Raw genomic sequence first — 19,660 nt, 5'->3', positions numbered from 1 at the left:
TATGGTGTTACTAGCTGTATGTTTTGCAGTTCAATTCAGAAAACTGATACAAAAAGGTTATCACCTACAAAGAGAAGAAATGCTGGATTCACATAAAATAGGTATGTTCATCTTTATAAAAGATGATAATTCAGTATAGTATGGTAAGCTAAAAGTTTGTTTTTTTGTTGGGTTTTTTTGGTTTGTTTTATTCTTGAAAGTTGATGTTTCATGTTGTCAGTTTTCTTAGGTAGGCGGCAGCACCATTTTTGAAATGGCCACAAAGTTGCCTGGAATTGCAAATTGCTGAATAAAAGTTCCCCAGGTTACTACCTATTTTCTCCTTGCATGCTCTCGGCTTAATAGGTTCACCATTGTTTTAAAGTGTACCTTTTTAGTATAGCCCTATTTATATTCTTGTTTGCATCAAGATATTTCTCAATGTCACGAGCTCAAATTTTAGAAAGAAAAATATCTTAAATTGAAACAAGAGGCGTCTTACCTAGATTTTCTTTAGGGGTTTAACTTCCTGCTCACTACTACAATGTCTGATTATATAAATAAAAATAAAATCTTCTATTTTTTAATAGTTTCTGACTTCTGACTACATGTGTGCTCTAACATTCTAGCCACGGTTCCATTTGGGGAGCCTGCTAAAATTGTTTAAACTACCAGAGTCTGAGAGGGAGGCATCCGGGACCGTTTGTGCCGTTTGTTCACTTCATCTCATAGAGCAGCTCTTCTCACCTGTGGTCCGTGGGTCTGCAAGGCCAGACTGCTTTCATGATTATACCAAGACATCATTTGCCTTGTGCACTCTTCATCCTCTCATGAGTGTACCGTGGGGCTTTACAAAGGCTAAATGATGTGTGGTACATCTCAACGGATGGAAGCAGAATCAGATATGAGAATCTGTTTCCTTAAGCCAAATATCAGAGAGATTTGTAAAAACATAATTATTACTGGTTTCCTAAATTTAGTTTGTTTTAAAAGGATAGTTGCTTGTTGTAATTATTTACATTAGCATGTAATGGGGTTATTGTTAAGTGAGTTACTAAAAATGTCTAAAATTTTTCTTTATTTTCATTTTCTAATATAGTAAACATTGATAAGATATGACCCACATAAACAAAAGCTCTTGGAATTCCTCAGTAATTTCGTTGAGAGTCTGAGTCTAAGAAGTCTGAGAACCACTTCTGTAAAGCACACGTTGACTCAGTGAAATCTTTTCAGGATATTTCGGCATGAATTTTTAATAGTAAAATCTGTGTTATGTACCTTCAATCATAAGTTAGTAATTTTTATTTCTAAAATAATTTCATAGTTAATTTGTGAAATTTCTAGAGAATTTTGCAAGACTACAGCCCAGGTTCTGCCCGCCCCTTCTTTAACTTCCTTTTCACTCCTGCCCCATCATTAATTTGTGAAAGAGTTCTGTAACTTTTCCGACTATGTCATGTACAAGAAGTAGTTAACTCCCCCAGAATGAGTAAAATCGCTGCTGCCATCACCACGATCACCAGACAACAACCAACGTATTGCAGACATGTTAAACTTTGTAGTATTTGGGCTTGATTTTTTAAGAAAGAAATTCAGTGTAAGGTTTAATTACATTTAGTAGGGGTTATGAGGAATTTGGCAATTTCTTATGGTGCTGCCTATAAACAGCTATTTTCTCTTCTGTTATGGGGGAAATCTTTTGGGCCAAATAGAAGATTGGTGTTTATAGATTTATCTGGTGTAATCATGATGGCTGGAAAGAATACTGGCTTTTAGGAAGGGGTTTATTTCGGGTTTGGGCTGCAGATTTTTGGGATCCAAGTATAGGGACTTAATCTGTCTGTGAAATTCCATCCTTCTAGCTTACCCTTCAGCCTGAATTTTGGAACCCTTTAAATCCTGAATCTGACATTTAGTATTTTTGTCAGGTGTACATCAACACAATTCATGTGGGAAATTATAGGCATGTTTTTTAGCTTGTTATATATGTCCCCATATGCTAAGTCCCCCTTTAAATGTGGCTTATCTATGTGTGTGTGACATAAACTTGTTATTCAGTTTAAGAAGACAAGGACAGCAGAGGTTACCTAGTGACCCTGTCTCCTATCTTACGAGGCCAAGAAGTACGAATTTTCCCAGGGCTACCCCTGTACTCAGTTTTGGCCTCACCACTGCAAATACAGGAATCCATTGTCTGACAGTTTCATTGTTCATCCATAATGTAATCCCCGATAGAAATTGCCTTGTTGAGTTTTGACTCCCTAGTTAGCAGTTGAGAGAGAATTTTGTTTTCATGCACCTTTTTGGTCCTACCATTAATAAACAAGACATCATTAAGAAACAGTGATTTTGAAAATTATTTCTGATCATTGGAGCCTGTGTGTCAGCACATTTTTAGTAGCATCATCTTTCTGGGGATTTGGATATAACCAGTTATTTGCATATCTTGGTTGTAAACATTGTAAAAAGTCATCTGCCCTCCCAGAGTTCTACCTTCTTGCTTCACCATCTGATTCCAGATGATTTAAATCCTCTTCCACAGACCCAGATGCTGATGCAATCTCTTGAAAACAGTCTTTTGGATTGAGTGCCACGGGTTTGGACAATGAGCTTGTAACAACCTTGATTCTAGGGCCTAACGGCAGTAAGCACCTTAATCAGATGGATATGGTTTGTTTGTTTCTTTCTTTTATCCTTATCTGTTTTATTCATTATGCTAGTTCTGAGTAGACCCCTGTGTAGTTCCAGGTTATGTCCATTTGCAAATGCCAATCAGTACATGATAAGTAGCCGCTTGTATTAGTCAGAGCTCTCCAGAGAAACAGACCCAATAGGAGAGATAGATATATGTATATATACTATAGGAATTGTCTCATGAGGTTTTGGAGGTCGAGAGTCCCTTAGTATATGTATAACTTGCTGTCTGCAACTGGAGAATCAGGAAGCATGTGGTATAATTAAATTCAAGTCGAAGGCCTGAGAACCAGGGGGGCCGCTGGTGTTAAGTCCCAGCGTCCGAAGGCCCAAGAAGAGGAGCTCTGATGGCTGATGGCAGGGAAAAATGGATGTCGAGCTCCAGAAGAGGGAAGGAATTTGCTCTTCCTTCTTCATTTTGTTCCTTTGGGCCCCCAAGAGATTGGGTCATGCTCGCCCACATTGGGGAGGGCAGATCTCTTTACTCAGTCTACTGAGTCAAAGTCTGACCTCTCCCAGAAACACCCACGTGGGCACACCCAGAAATAACGTTTTACCAGCTAGCTGTCTTGGCATCCCTTAGCACAGTCAAGTTGACAAATAAAGTTAACCATCACACCACTGAACAAGTTTCTGTGCTGGAAGCTCAAGTGTTGTGGCTCCCATAAGGGAGATGTGCTACAGTCATAGTTCTTTCACAGATCAGTTCAGTCACCATTGGGCAGTGGACATAGCTGAGAAAGTTGGAAGAAAAGGGCATTTTAGGACAAAACAAATGTGGATACTTTGTTTAGTCGATGTCAGTAAGAAGTATACTTGCCCTGACTATACCCTCTCAAATAAAAGGAAACAAAATGTTTAGTTAATGTCTCAGTATATTAGGGAGATTTGTACATGATAGTGTGATTATTTGTAGGAGATACTCAAAGCCCTTTCTTCTTTGAGAACAAGACTCTGCAGTCAGCATTGCAGCCTTTCACGTAACCTCCTGGTACCCGTGTGAGAGCAGAACTCTGAGATGGGTGGACCTTGATGGCCTGAGCCCTGATGGCACTTATGTATTCCTGTCACTCTTTGATGGCCTTTTGAGCTGTAATGGCTATAAAGCTATTTAGATATAAATATATAGATATAGAAAATGTTACATGGTTAGTGTCTTATGTTGGGGTAGAGTAGTGGTTTAAAATAATATTACAAGACATTTCCTACCTAATTTCATCTTAGTCCTGATGTTCATCCACATAGTCGAGTAATGATGATCTTCTGACGGGTACAGAAAGCTTATCTTTATTTTTATTTTTAAAATTTATCTATGTATGTATGTATGTATCTATCTATGTATTTATGGCTGCATTGGGTCTTCATTGCTGCGCGTGGGCTTTCTTTAGTTGCGGTGAGCAGGGTCTACTCTTCTTTGCGGTGTGTGAGCTTCTTACTGCAGTGGCCTCTCTTGTGGAGCACGGACTCTAGCCACGCAGGCTTCAGTAGTTGTGGCTCGCGGGCTCTAGAGCACAGGCTCAGTAGTTGTGGCGCACGGGCTTAGTTGCTCCGCGGCATGTTGGATCTTCCCGGACCAGGGCTTGAACCCGTGTCCCCTGCATTGGCAGGCAGATTCTTAACCACTGCACCACCAGGGAAGTGCCGAAAGCTTATCTTTAGATTGATTCCCCTGTGCATATGCCTGGAATTATACTTGGGCTTTGAAGACTAGTAATCTTAGACCCCACTGTCTGTCCCTAGTCCCCTCCCCCAGAGTCAGGAATGGTTGAAGCCACTAAGACTATGTCCCCAAGGTCTTTTTGAGGGTGATCTTCCCAACAGGCATCACCCTGTTGGTGGAGGTAGACTCAGCAGGCTTCAAATATCACTTCAAAACTGCCATGCAGCACGCTGGAAGGGTAACTCTTAACCTTATTTTCACCATTTTGTTTCTCCAAAGGGAATCTTCTTAAGCCATACCATATACAAATGTTAGCTACTTCTAGTTCCCAAATTTCTGGAAAAACCTGACTGGCCATTTTGGCTTTATAAAACAAGAATTTTGGTCTGATTTCACCTGACTCTGAATCTAGATCTTCCATTATTTGAAATGTGCGCTCCCAAGAACCTAAGCAGTTAAGAATTTGAAGGAAGTTCTGTGTTATCTCTAGCAAATTATTTTCACTTTGCAAAATTGTTCATGTGATGATATCCACCTTCATATCCCAGTTGGGTTGTCTTTGGCCCTGATCCTTCTGTCACATTTGATAACAGTGGGGGGACTCGAATGACCTGTTTGGAGGGCTTTGGGAGCCCTGATAACCTGGCAAGGCCTGGCAGGTGACTGGTGGAGCAAAGAAGGTCCTTGTTCTGTCATGCAGGTTGAGTACACAGTTATTGTTGTGCCCATGCTGGTTGGGAATAAAGACCACTGAAAAGGTGATCTCTGCACTTGTCTATTTGGTCATTAATGAACTCCTGTCCTCACCCCCCCACCCCCACCCCGCACCCCTGCACTTCTTTTATTTTTTTATATTGTGTAAAAATGTTTCCCCAGAGGAAGATAGTTAAGACTGGTCCTAGGAAGGACACAGATTGGCTATTTAAAATCAATGAAAGTACCATATTAATAATCATGATCTCTGGGAAGGGAAACTGACTTCTCGGCCTTGGATCTTGTACATTTGTACGTGGGGTAGCTGAGGTGTGCACTCTTGACGGAGTGAACCAGTGTCGCCCAGCAGCATCCTCCTGTTTTCCTTTCTGGTCTCTGTTGCCTCCCTTTCCCTCTAGTCTGCCTTTCTCAGTTATCTTATTCTCAGTGTTGAATTTCAGTTTTGCTTTTTAGCTCATTAATTCTCACCCTGTTGCCTGACGTGCAAATATCTGGAAATACTCCTGCTGCTGAACACCCACCACTGAGCTGTCTTTTCTACACCCAGGTGGTGATGGGATTTGTCCTCTGATAAACACTTTATTTCCCTAAATTTACATTCATCCCTTATTTCAAGAAATCTGGGACAGGGATGTGGACAAATCCATAATTGAACCCAGAATCAACTCCTCTCCTTGTTTGCACGGGGCCTGTGAAACCTTACTGTAAGCAGATTGGTTTGGTGGTTTTCTCTTAATGCTGGTGCGTCCTACCACCTGGAAGCAGTCAAATCGATCTCTCTCTCCTTAAAGAAAAAATGGTGGGAAATATTTACTTCCCAGTGGGCTCTTCTCTGTGTTCAGAAATAGACCCCAGGGTGCCTTCACATGGGAAGCTTTTCACCGCTTCCTTCTTCATTCAGCATTGTGTTTAAAATGTGTCATTTATAACCACTTTGACCATCATGCAGTTGTCCAGTTATATCACTAGTCAATAATGAGGCATATTTGTTAGAAATACTTGATATGCTTCTTGAATTGTTGTGAAAGTGAAGAAACTTTCCCTCTAATTTGCTACTGGATTTACTTTTGTATTGCTATTATGAGCATAATTTTGGATCTGAGAAAAGCAAAATTTATAACCAGCCTCTTGATATAGCTTAACTCCTCTCTTCATCTGTAAGACAGTGATAGTGCTATCCAGCATTTATTGAGAGCCAGTCCGCTCTACTTACATTCATTTATTTAATCCTCACGACCTAATGAGGTATAGACTATTATTTTTCCTCATTTTATGTATGAGAAAATTGAGGCTTGGAGAGGTAATTGGCCCCAGGCCCAGGTGGTTTGGGTTGAATCAGATGATCTCTAAGTTCCTATCTGCCTTTATTTTCTGCGATTTTGAGCAGACGTCTTAGCCTGGTGAAAAGTGTAAAGAAGATGAAGATTTCCCATGACTGACGGCTGAGGGGGCGAGTACCGCGAGAGGGGGTGCCCTCCGCTCCCTTTTGCTGTTCCTCAGCGCGTAGTAGGCAGCTTCCATGGAAGATGACGCTTTAGTTCCTGAAATGCCTTAGGATGGTCATGTGAGCTAATGCCATCGTGTGATACAGAGAAAACATAAGGGTGCTCTCCCAATCCTATTTTATCTACTTGGTTATGTCTGGGGAAGAAATCTAAACATAGGCACGTAAGATGGAACCAGACCATAGACATCATCTTGTTCTGTCCCTCACTTGTCAGATGGCTGGGTGACTTCACTAAGGTCACCCCCAGCTAACCAGTGATTGCGGACAGTACCAAAATCCTAGATGACCTGATTTTAGGCTAGTGCCTCTGAAACAACACGGTGCCTCCCTTTATAGACGTTTAATCTTTAACTAAATTCCTGGCTTATTTGGGAAGATGGTGTCCATTAGAGCTACTTACATTCGTTCAGAGCTTCTGTTTACCTTGAGCCGGCCTGCCTTTGCCATGTGTGGAATTCAGAATCTGGAGGCTTTTTTTTTTTTTAAACACAATGCCGCCACTCCCTGGTTGTTGGGTAGTATTGCATTAGGAAATCCAGTAGGCTTTCAACTCCCTTTGTAAAGGCTGATAATAGGAGTAGTAAATCTAGGTACAAACAAAGTAGAGTGGTAATTTTGTGTGGGTGGAATCATTAAGTGTGCCTGGGTCAGAAGGTAACATAGGTATTATACCTCAAAACATCACCTGAATCACTGGCTTGGTTCTGAAAAATAGACATTGTGTGATTATAGTACCTTTAAAGGTTATCTGTTGCCCTTCACATTTTCATACATCTTACGCTTTTTCTGCATCTGTTGAGATGATCACATGGTTTTCCTCTTTTCTTTTGTTAATGTGGTGTATCACACTGATTGATTTGTGTATGTTGAGCCATCTTTGTGAACTTGGGAGGAATCCAGCTCGGTCCTGGTGTATGATCTTTTTTATGTGTTGTTGGATTTGGTTGGCTAATATTTTGTTGAGAATTTCTGCATCTATATGAATCAAAGGTATTGGCCTATAATTTTCTTTTTTCGTAGTATCTTTGTCTGGCCATTTGGTATTCATACATCTTAGATGTGTTACAGAAGTACATCAAAGTATAAATTTTAGAACACTGTTGCTAGGACTGCTAGTAGACCTGAATTCCTTTGTGCTATGAGCGTTGAAGCATCCATTAGTAGCGCAGTGCCTAGACATCACTGTCATCTCCTGAAAGAAACCATATTCTGGAGAAGATATCACTCCTCAATTCTCAGCAAAGTTCTTGAAGTTTTCCGTGAAACACTGGTTAGAGTCACCTACTACCAGAGAGAAAGCAATAGTCTTTTGAGTTCCTGCTCAGTTACAGATGCTTTTCCATCTTTTCAGTTTTTTCATGAGTCCTTTCAGGTAGGTTTGGATAATCCTGTTTTACAGAAAAGGGTGGACTCAGAGAATCTTAGGAATGTGCTCAGAGTCGTGTAACGGGGAGGTGATGGAGTTGGGATTTGAACCATGACCCACTTTCCTGTACTTACCAGCCCAGCTCAGTAGGGCTTGAATTAGAGGTTAGCCTTAACCATTCTGGTTTAGCTTTCCTTAAAAAGGAAACTATTAGACCATTGGTTTTCAACTGGGAGTGTTTTGTACGCGAAGGGGACACTTGGCAGTATTTGAAGACATTTTTGGTTGTCACAATGAGGGAGGAGTGTTGCTGGCAATTAGTGGTTGAAGGCCAGGGCTGCTGCTGCGCATCTAACAGTGCACTGGGTAGGCCCCCGCAACAGACTTACCTGGACCAAATGTCAGTAGTTTAGGTTGAGAAGCCCTGTGTTGGACAGTGTATTCACTTAACCGGGTTTATCCCTGAGTACTGCCAAACAGGCCCCGCCCCTCCCCTGGTGTGTCTCCTTCTTTCCCTGCTGAGTGCGCTCTACCTGGCCTTGCTTTTTATCATCCTGCCTCATGAAGATACTGTAGCCCTCTAGCTGCTCTCCCACGGCCTGGGGTTTTGCACCTCAGTGCCTGTGGCTTTGGTCAGCAGTGCAGATAGAAGACCCCATTTGTCCCAGAGAGTTAAAAGCCACTAAAGGCCAAACTCCAGCTAGGGTTCAGGTTCCCCTCACCATCATGCAGAATGTTCTCCTCTGCTGCATGCAGATGGACCACGTGCATGTGTCTTATATATGTCTTGTACTTTCTCTATCTTTGTGTATTTCTCAGGTCTCCTCCTTTGCCTAGAAAAAATTTCATTGAAATATTTCCTCTTTTTTCCCAGGTCAGATGTTCCTTCCTCCATAATCCCTTGCTGGAAGTAACTGCTCTGTCTGTAAACTCCTATACTATATATAAAGTGTATTCTTTTTATGCAGCGTACTGATTTGTCCTCTTTTTCCCACCCTCAGTATAAACAGTGTAGAATATAAAAGTGCACAATTGATAAAAACTAAAAAGTACCCATTTTGTAGGATTATTCGTTGTATGCAATCTCTTTTATTCAAACCAGTAATGATGCCCTATATTTGACACAGTTAATTGCAAAAGTAAGAATCTTAGTGTGTATGGTATTTACTTTGGAATAGCACTTCTTCACATTTGAGTTCAGTCAAGACCTTTGGCAGTTGCTTTCTTTCTGGTTCTTTGAATGGCTTACATATTTTAGCAAAAATATTTTTGAGCCTTCCTGGTCTTTTAGTGAAGGCTTTGTGCAACCTCTCATGTAAGCATCAAGCATCTTACTTCATTAGAGAAGGCTCCTTTGACATACTTTAGGATTTGGCCGTCTCTCTTATAAACATGAGGCGTTTCTCGAATTTTAGCTCTCATGCATTTCTGGCCCACTGACTTGTGATGAGAAGGTAGAAGCTGCTAAGAGGAGTGGTATTGCACTCACCTTGGGGGAAGTCCCTTACGGCCCTCAGCTGGGTCGGAAAGTATTTTCTGAGGCCTCCGGAAGCCTTAGTGCACTGCCACATTGAGATGCTTCATGACCAGGTACACAGAGATGGTCCTCTCAAGCCCTACCCCATAGCCTTCAAATGGAAAGGCAGTATTTGATCCTTTATTCTTTGAATGAACTAGGAACAAAATTAACTTTCAGGGATAAGATGGTTAAGTGTCTCACAAACATTTATGGGACCCTGACCATCATAGAACTCTGTTATTCATAAATATTTAAGTCCAAGGTGTTCTCTTCTAGGGAAATTCAGAGATAAATGAGACAGGGTCCCTGCTCCATGGACTCATAGTACCTTCCTCACCACCAATAGTTTGCTGTGTTAGTTTGCCATAGAGCATAAGTGGCAGTAAAGTAGCAGGAAAAACTCACTGCCCTTAATGGCTTTGACAGTGTGCTGAAACAGTTTCTAAATATTTACCAACACAATTAAAGCTTCAGGTAGAAGAAGGATGTATTCATGTAGTATACTGAGTAGTTAATGCTAAATAAAAAATAAAATATTGAACGAATTAGTTAATCAAACTGGGGAGATTTATAGATTCAGTTTGGTTTCCGTTGTTTCCTGAAATAAGCAACTTTGAGGGATAGAGTCAGAGAGGTGTTGTGGCTGGGATTTTTCAAAAAATGAAAATTGACCTCATAATTGACTAATGTATCTTTGTGGTCCTGGTAGTAATTGTGTGTCTCCTTCTCTGCCTGTCCACCTGTTTCCAGGGGCTTTTGATCATGGGTATGGTATGCACCTGTGGGCACCCGAAATCCTGTTCCTAATGCTGTTAGATTTTCCTTTTCAGAGTAAGAGGGACCACCTACTCATGAACGTCAAATGGTACTACCGTCAGTCTGAAGTTCCAGATTCTGTGTATCAGCATTTGGTTCAGGATCGACATAATGAAAATGGTAAATATGTCCTTCTGGTTTGATTCTTACACTTTCTTAGCTTTGGGCAAAGTTCTTTGTAAAAACATTCATTAAATGGAGATAACCACTATGAAAATTTTTCACTGAAAAAGCCTTTTATCAATAAAGACATTACTGTAATGTTCTTTTTTTTTTTTTTTTTTTTTTTTTGCTGAGTTCTTTCACTATTTCTGCCTTAAAAGAGAAACAACCTGATCATGTGCTAGTATCATCTTTCCCTTAAACTAGGAGTAGTGATAGATCTTCTTTGGAAATAAAAAGTAGCTTCATCTTTTTATTCCTTTTTCTCACCTAATGCTGAACTAATGACACTGAAAACCCTATAGAATTGTATTTTGTTTCTTTTTAATAATGTGTATTGTTGAACTTCAGGGTTGTGAACTTCAGTTTTCAAAGCAAAGCTTTCCTGAATATTTTGAAATTTAGCTTGAGTATTGACTTTTAGAACAATAGGAAGGTAGTTCAGAGCATCTTTTAACTTTTTCTTCCTCTGGCACTGCAGTTTCTACCCAATAACTTTATTGACACATGAGATATGTACATAAAGTGTATATTATGTTTGTTCAGATAAAGTGTATATTACGTTTGTTCAGATGTCTAATAGCTTCTTTTTATTGATTTTTTTTTTTTGAGGTACTAGGCCTCATTCTAGCTGATTCACATTTGTTACCCATTAATTACATGAGCTCGGGGTTGTCACTCCCCACTTCCAGATCAGGAAATCGAGGCTTAGAGATGCTAAAGGAGTTGCCAAGGCTATTCATCTTCTGAGTGGAGACTCCGGGGCAGGGGCAGGGATCCAGCTCTCTCTGGCCCGGATGACTGTGCTTGTCTCACTCCTTCACACTGCCTTTGGTGACAGGTTTTGAGTCAACAAACCAGTAGTCAAAAACAGTTTTCTTTCTTTCTTTCTTTTTTTTTTTTTGTTTTGTTTTAATTAATAAAATTCACATTAGAAGTCAGGCCTATGAATGCAGTAATGTGAAAACAGTTTTGAAGAATAATGTTCTTTTATATTTTACCAGTTTTTTCTTTTTTGAAACTATTAAATTTCTGTTAAAACAGTTAAATGATGATTCTTTATTAAAAATAATAACTTGGTTATTATTTTCAACTTGAAACAGTGTGATTTCACTCCATCCTGGAATATTTAGCAATAAAATACCAGATGCACAGGATCACTGAAAATTTTAGTAGTTTACAAGTTGCTAAAATGTGATAGTTGTTTTCTTTTTCCTTCTTTTTTCATTTTCTGCTTAATACATTTCAGCAAACTGTGGGGACTTAATAAAGGGCAAAAACACATCCCACAGGACGCTTGCTCCTGTTATTCCCGCTGTATGTTATTCCTCTTCTCTGGTTTGCTGACAGGCCTGGTTATTTATTGTGCTTTTTATAGTGGGAAGTGAACCTGAAAGAAAAATTTTGTGAAATTTTCCCAATCCTTTCTGGAAACTCAATTATAATATCCTCCTAATTCACTTTTTTTTTTTTTTTTTTGTGTGTGTGTGTGTGTGTGTGTGTGTGTGTGACAGACTCTGGAAGAGAACTTGTCATAACAGACCCAGTTATCAAGAACCGAGAGCTCTTCATTTCTGATTACGTTGACACTTACCACGCTGCTGCCCTTAGGTAAGCGCCAGAGATGTGTAGTCCTTCTGTGAAGGAGAAGTCATTGGCCACTGTAGGTAGAGAGTCTAAGCTGCCTAGATCTCGTCTGGTAATTGTAATATCAATCACACTACCTCTGTGGTCTCAGCGAGCTGACACTCTGGTGTTAGCTTCGTGGATTGTTGGGGTCTCAGAGGTTGCCTCTGTCTTCACTAATCTGCGTGAGAGGGAAAAACCACTTTTTTCTTTTTCTTTCTTTTTTCTTTTTTTATTTTACACCCTCTCTAGAGTTTTGTGTTTTATTTCCTTGAAAATTCGTTGCTAAAGTATTTAGGGTGGGGTGTTATACAGATTATTTCCTGAAGATTCAGTCACTGCCAAGATAGATTTACAAAAATGAATGAAACAAATATGGCGGCATGTAATTGTAGGAGAATCTAGGCAAAGTTCATAGGAATTTTCATTGCCCTGTATACTTTTAAATTTCTCTGTGTATGAAGAGTTTACTACTAAAAAGCTTGGGAGTAGGGAAAACATACAGAAGATTTTATTCTGAGGTAACATTGCCGCTGGTCTTAATGTCTTAGGTGATAATGCCAAAACGTGACCGTGAGCCTCTGCTTCACACCCTCTGGTAGTTTCTGTCCGTTTCAAGAAAAAGATACCTATTTACTCTGGTATATTTTGTTTACGAGGGGAAGACTTGGGGCTTCTTAGGTGGTAAAGGAAGTAAGGACAAGTGATTTTTTTTACACCTTTTCCCCCACTGGAAATAACAAAATGGTGAAAGAACCACTTTCTCTGTTAAAGAACCTGGTTTAAAAAAAAGTCATAGGGGGACTTCCCTGGTGGCGCAGTGGTTAAGAATCCGCCTGCCAATGCAGGGGACACTGGTTCGATCCCTGGTCCCGGAAGATCCCACATGCCATGCAGCAACTAAGCCCGTGCATGCACCACAACTACTGAGCCTGTTCTCTAGAACCCGCGAGCCACAACTACTGAGCCCGTGGGCCACAACTTCTGAAGCCTGCACGCCTTAGAGCCCTGCTCCGCAACAAGAGAAGCCACCGCAGTGAGAAGCCCGTGCACTGCAAGGATGAGTAGCCCCTCCTCGCCGCAACTAGAGCAAGCCTGTGTGCAGAAACATAGACCCAACGCAGCGGGGAAAAAAAAAAAAGTCATAGGGATTTGCTGGCTTTTAGCTTAACTACAGTGAGATACAATAATTTCTCTATTATATTGCTCAGATGGTATTCAGTAAAACCATCTGGAGTCTCTTGTGCAAAGCTACATAGCTAAAGCCAGTTATTTGAAGGCAAATTAGTAGCAACTTTTAATATAGGGCAGGTTTTGGCAAACTTTTTGGGCCAGATAATTTTTCATGGTCTCTGTTGCAACTATTCAGCTCAGCCATTGTAGTACAAAAGCCACAAGCAACATGTAAATAAATGAGGTGGCAGTGCGCCAATAGAACTTTACTTAGGGACACTGAAATTTGAATTTCATTTAATTTCCACACGTCAGGAGATATGACTCTTCTTTTGATTTATTTTTTAGCCATTTAAAAATGGAAAAACCATTCTTAGTTCTCAGGCTGTACAAGAGCAGGTGGTGGGCCAGATTTGGCTTGCAGACTGTAGTCTGCCAAGCCCTGCTGTAAGGGAAGGCGTGTATGTGGTTAGATTTGGCTTCTTACAGGACTTTAGATACATTTAGAGAATTCCTGTAGTGTTTTATAAACTTCTTCCAAAATTCCTCCAAGCTTTTCATGTCTTCTTGGCGGTGGCTTTCCAATCTTAAACTTGCATGCTCAACAAAGCAAGTTAATGGAAGGTTGGATAGATGGATGGAACCATTAAATTGTTAGCTAAGACAATTGACTCGATCCTGAGGTTATTTCTTATCCACTTTGCATGCTCCCCAGCCCCCCATCTTATTTCATTGATTGAGGTGAATGATTTTTAAGCAATTTAGAGTTGAAGTTAAGTAAATATGTGAGATATGTAACTCTGGTCATTCAACAGATTTTGATATATTTGCTTAAAGTGAATGTATTTGAATATTGATCAGAGACTGTTTAGGTTTGTAGAGTCATTTTATACTATTTTAGCATTTTTAGAACAGGTTATCCCAGGTAATTCTAGCTGGACCTGGATGAATTTACTTTTGCTAGGTTTACAGTCAGGTGTCTTCTGTAACTGTACAGGTTACTGTCTCTTCACTGACCACCAAAGAGCTGGAGTGCTAAAGTGGTGATTCCTTATCTTCCTTTCGCTGTGTATGTGACCAGAACCCTTACTGATTAGTTTTTTTCTCCTGTGGTATTTTCTTTAGAGTGGTCATACAGTGATTTTATAAAGCTGTCATCTTAAATTTGACTTTGTCGGCTTCAAATAGAGCATCTCTTGTGTGACTTGACAGTTGGGTTTTTTTCAAAGTCACCAGATGAATGTGACCACATGGTTACTGGTGATCTGGCCTAGTAACTGCTCAGTAATCCTCATGGGTGTGTTGACGTTTGCTGGCATCTGGGGCTCATCTGGGGGGTTCTTGCTGTTGCTTAGTAATCTCGCCTGGTTCTCAGAGTGCTCACTGTACGATCATCTCTGATAAAAGCAGAGTTGAATAGCAGTGCCCCCAGGAATCTCTATTTATTCCTTTCCTCTTCGCTAAAGCTAGATTACTTTAATTTTAAAGTATGGGGGTGGGGGTTAGGCTTTCATTTTTCTTCCCACTTTTTCCTTCACCATTTATCCAAGAAAGGATTTTTTTCTTTCTCCACAGATATAAAGTCGTACTGCCAAAAATAAATTCAGTTTTGAAAGAGGACAAATAAAATAGGCCGTAGGCACATGAAAGAGGATCAAATGAATGTACTGAAAAAAAACATGGAGGACAAAAAAGAAAGAAAAAGACAGATAGTGTTAGTGCTCAGCGCCATTCTTCTCAAAGATCAAAGTGCTCAGTGGTGTGGATTCTTTCAGCTCACAGCCCTCCGAGGGGCTCTTGCCATTCCATTCACTCAGGAGGAGACCGGTGTATAACTTTCTCTTTCAAGCTGGTGCTAGGGTTGGGCTATAAAGGAAGAGAGAGCTTTGTCCTTTAGCCATCACGAATCAAAAGGAAAACAGAACTCCTCGGCAGCCTCTCTGTGTAAATTGAGATGGTAGCATTTCCCTACCCAAACCAAATTTATTCCTAGGAGAGGTGGTGGGATCTTCACGGTTGTAGATAAGTGTGTTGAGGGTCCAGCATTAGTGGTCTGCTGCCGTTTTTGAATTCTTGCTTTGGCTGTCCCTCATTCCTGCCTTCAAGCTAAGCTTCTACAACTGTTTATTTTCTTTTCTTCGTTACGTTTATCAGTAACCATATAGTAATACTGTGTTAGTGTCTTGAGTGGAGTATTTTTGAGTTCTCCTTGTTCCCAGATTAAGTATTTTTGGCTGACACTGGTATAAAAGAAAAAGCTCCAGGTGGAAATTGGAAGACTTCAGTTTGAATCCTGGCTTTACCACATAGTTTTGTGACCAAGGTCAGGTTTCTTAACCTTTGTGCCACCTTTTTAACAAATTTCTTTAAAGTCACATGATGAAGTGACAGAACCCAGAACTGGTTTTATATCCAGTAAGGTACAGAGCATGAAAAAGCCTCTTGCAGAGAGAGTATCTCACACTCCGTAGTATGAGTAGCACTCACGAATCTGAATGGGTTTCTTAAAAGCATAAAAGGAAGAAAAGGAAAAGTGAAATTAAGTATAATTCTGTATTAAGTTATTGGTGGTACAGTTACTTAGCATCCATTTATTTTATTTCTCTGTGGCCTCTAGGATGGATTGTTTGGATACTCAGGGCGCGTTAGGCATGGAGAGAAGTGTTCAGCTCAGGGAGCCATTTGTAGATGCTCTGAGAATGAGCAAATCGGTTTGTAGCTTGCAATTTGTTTGCTATGATAGTATTTTTACCCTAAGGATAATACTTTATTGATGATCAAAGGATCAAGAGCGATTGCTTTGTGATTGGACTCTGAACATGTGACCTGGACAGCATTTTCGGGTTTACTGTGCACTTGTAACAGTGAATTCTCAAGTACTGACTGTGGAGGGCAGACAGGAGATCTTAACTCTTTCATCGGCTTGAGGGCTATTTTCCAGCCTTCTAATTATCTGCTTCCTATTGGAAAAAAAAAATATCCAAGGTAGGTTACAGGTTACAAGGTATCATTTTACCTAGGAATTCATATTAATAGGAGTATGTTCTAGAGTGAATTTTCCAGAAACCCAGGGCCAAGAAATCCTAAACTAGGTCTTTAGGGCTTCTAATTGCCCTTTTTCCATCCCAAATCAATTTATCTCCTTCCTTTGTTATGGGCAGCTAGCGTCACATATGTGTAGTGATTGAAACAGGTTAATTATGTCTTGGTACAATTCCCCAACCATTTCTTAGAACTTACAAAGTTCCTTTAGTTTCTGCAAGTTCCCTAAGAGATTTCATGAAGTCTCAGAGCTCTTAGTTTTGCAGCTTAAGATTCATTTCCTGGCTTTAGTCTACAGTTCTTTTTATATGTGAAATAACTCTGACCTATGGCATTTTTATCATTTTGTCTATACATGCTTAGTACTTCATTAGACACCATAACTTGTCAGTCCCTTATTTCTTTATTCATTCATCATTTAACACATTACTGAGCTGCTCATCATAGGGGAAGGGCCGTGTAGGTGCTGGGATGTAGGTGCTGGGAACACCTAACTGAGTAACACGCTCTCTCTGCCCTTGAATACGTCATAGTCTTTTAAAAATGCTTTTGTTCGGAGCTACTTTTGGACACATAGAAAAGTTGTAAGTACCGAGTTTCCACGTATCCATCTCCAAGTCTTCATTTGAGTGAGCATCTTATGTAACTTCAGTACAGTTGTCAGGAACAAGAAATAGCATTAGAACAATACCATTGAACTAAAGACCCTATCTGAATTTCACGGATGCCTTACTTTGTTACAGCTGCTGGAAGCAAAAGACCATAGCCTGGGTGGCTTATAAACAACAGAAATTTCTTTCTCAGAGTTCTGGAGGCTAGAAGTCCGAGACCAGGATGCCAGAGTTCTGGTGAGGGCCCCCTTCTGGTGTGCAGGCCGCTGGCTTCTCCCTGTGTCCTCACGTGGCCCAGAGCAGAACCACGAGATTCATTGTACCCCTCCCCTTTTCTTTACTGGTAACTTCTTTATTCAGCAGTGAAAAACTCAGTTCTTATTGTTTAAAATATATTTTCATTTGCTTATTTTTACCCAATTCTACGGTACACATAACTTAGTTTCAGAATTTGTAACCCATGTGCCTGTGAAAAGCACGTTTACTGACTACATTTTTGTCTTTAGTCTTAACGTGTAGTATGCAGGCAAGAGCCTGTTTTCTAAAGTTGCTCAGGTCAGTTCTGTTTTTCGTAGCTCCTTAGGTGTGGTTGTGTTATTCATTTGTTATATAGCTGGATTCGTTTGTTAGACTTTGCATTCTATTTTTGGTTCCTCTTGGTTGATTTGGACTGTGTGCTTATTTTCTGGGTAAGGAAGGGTTTGTGAACTATTGCTGTGGCTCTCAGGGTCAGAGCTGTAAGAAGATACAGTCTTCAGCCCCCCTACCTGCTATAGATGACTGATCCTTTTACTTCTTAATTTATCCTTCTTGCATTTTCTTTTCACAAATGAGCAAATACATGTCTATTTACTTATAACTTCTTCTTTCTTATGTGAGGGGTAGCATACTATAGATAGTCTTTTGTGCTTTGCCTTTTTTCACTTAGTGGTATGTTCTGGAAATTGCTCCGCGTTAACTCATAGAGCTCATTCTCCTTCATAGCTGTATAGTACTCTGTTTTGTGGGCGTACTGTGGTTTATTCACCTGCTGTCTTGTGTATATGCATGTAGGTTGTTTCCAAGATGTTTCAATTGTAAATGATGCTGCAATCAATATCCTTGTACATATGTATTTCCCTATTGTTGGATGTGTATCTTCAGGGTGGATTTATAGGAGAGGGGTTGCTGAATTGAAAAGTTTATGTATATGTGATTTCTCTTCTGAATGCATATACCAATTTGCATTTCCTCCAACAATGTCTGAGACTTTCTGTTTCCCCAGCAGAATGTGTTATTTTTTAAAAAAGTTTGTCCATCTGATTGGTAGATGAGAAATAGTGTCTCAGTGTTGTTTTACTTTATTTTGCTAACAGTGAGTGAGTTTGAGCATATTTTTGTCTATATTTTTGTGAATTGTCTGTTCATGTCTTTTCTGTTGGGTTGTTGTCTTTTTGTCTCTCAGTTTTTAAAAGTTCTTAATATGCCTGTTGCAAGTATTCCCCTCAGGACTTTGAGTCATAGTTAGAGAGCCTTGCCCTACACCACTTTTTAAAGATAAATTCTACCCAGCTGCCCCAGTACCATTTACTGTCTTTACCTCAGTGGTTTGAGATGCCACCTTTGTCATATATTATTTTCCATATGTATTCTGGACTTGATATTCTGTTTCCTATTGTCTATATATGTGCTTGCACTACACTCTTAATTATAGAGGCTTTATAGTACGTTTTAATGTCTGATAGGGCTAGCTCCCCCCCTTTTTAGTTATTTGATTTTTCCATATGAATATTAGTAGAACTTGTCTTATTCCATAAAATAGCTAGCTGGTGTTTGTATTAGGATTGCTTTGAATTTATAGATCAAGTTTGGAGAAATGCCATGTTGAGTTTTCCTATCCAAGAATAGGGGGTGTTTTCCCATTTGTTTGTATTTACCTTTTTGTCTTTGAGGAGTGTTTAAGAATTTTCCTCAAAGAGCGGCATAGACATACATACACTACCAAACGTAAGGTAGATAGCTAGTGGGAAGCAGCCGCATAGCACAGGGAGATCAGCTCGGTGCTTTGTGACCGCCTGGAGGGGTGGGATAGGGAGGGTGGGAGGGAGACGCAAAAGGGAGGGGATATGGGAACATATGTATATGTATAACTGATTAAATTTGTTATAAAGCAAAAAAATAAAATAAAATAATTAAAAACAAACAAAAAAAATAAAATAAAAATAAAATTAGTTGATTGGTAAAAAAAAAGAATTTTCCTCAAACATTTAAGAAAATTAAATTTAAAACGTGGAGAGGCAGAGGGGCTTCATTGGAAGTAATGTTGTATGTGGTGATACTTAGAGCAATCGCTAGAAAACTATGTGGAGTGATGACACTCAGAACACTATAAATAAATCAAAATGAAATCCTAAAAAAATGTTCAGATAACCCACAGGAGGGCAAGGGAAACAGAAGAACTAGAAATAGAAAAGAAACTTAAAAAAGAAGAGATGCTATGCCTGTCATTGATCAAATGGCTTACAATAGACACGATGCCGACTCTGTCTCAAAATCTTGTTTCCCCTTATTTCCGGGTAAGAGTGACAGTAATAGCTGTAAACAAACATGATGCTGTAAGCAGTCTCTGTGAGCTTGTGTACCTCTTCACGAGCTTCTGTGAGGTTTGCATATGTCTGGGGATGTACGAAGACTCGCTCCAGTATGGATACAGTTTAAGGGAATGAATTTCTGGGCCACAGTTTCCATTTGTATTTCTCTGCTTGCCTGAGGAGGTTCTCTCCTCCTTTTCATCCCCTTCCGATGGCCTTCT

The 19,660-nt window shown here is 39.9% G+C and overlaps 1 protein-coding gene across 4 annotated transcripts in view; it reads left to right on the top strand.

Moving 5' to 3' along the window:
* The window catches only part of RERE (arginine-glutamic acid dipeptide repeats), a 429,369-nt gene that overhangs the window by 243,263 nt on the left and 166,446 nt on the right, over positions 1-19,660 (top strand). For all 4 annotated transcript variants that reach the window (XM_060088920.1, XM_060088919.1, XM_060088918.1 and 1 more), the window contains 2 exons: positions 10,270-10,375; positions 11,932-12,028. In XM_060088920.1, the coding sequence (XP_059944903.1) occupies positions 10,291-10,375; positions 11,932-12,028 (182 nt within the window). In that variant the 5' untranslated portion in view covers positions 10,270-10,290. The remainder of the gene's footprint in view (positions 1-10,269; positions 10,376-11,931; positions 12,029-19,660) is intronic.

The sequence above is a fragment of the Mesoplodon densirostris genome, chromosome 2 (genome assembly GCF_025265405.1).
Source record: "Mesoplodon densirostris isolate mMesDen1 chromosome 2, mMesDen1 primary haplotype, whole genome shotgun sequence".
Taxonomy (NCBI): Eukaryota; Metazoa; Chordata; class Mammalia; order Artiodactyla; family Ziphiidae; genus Mesoplodon; species Mesoplodon densirostris.
The sequence above is the reverse complement of the archived record's forward strand: the minus strand, read 5'-3'. Positions and strand labels throughout refer to the sequence as shown.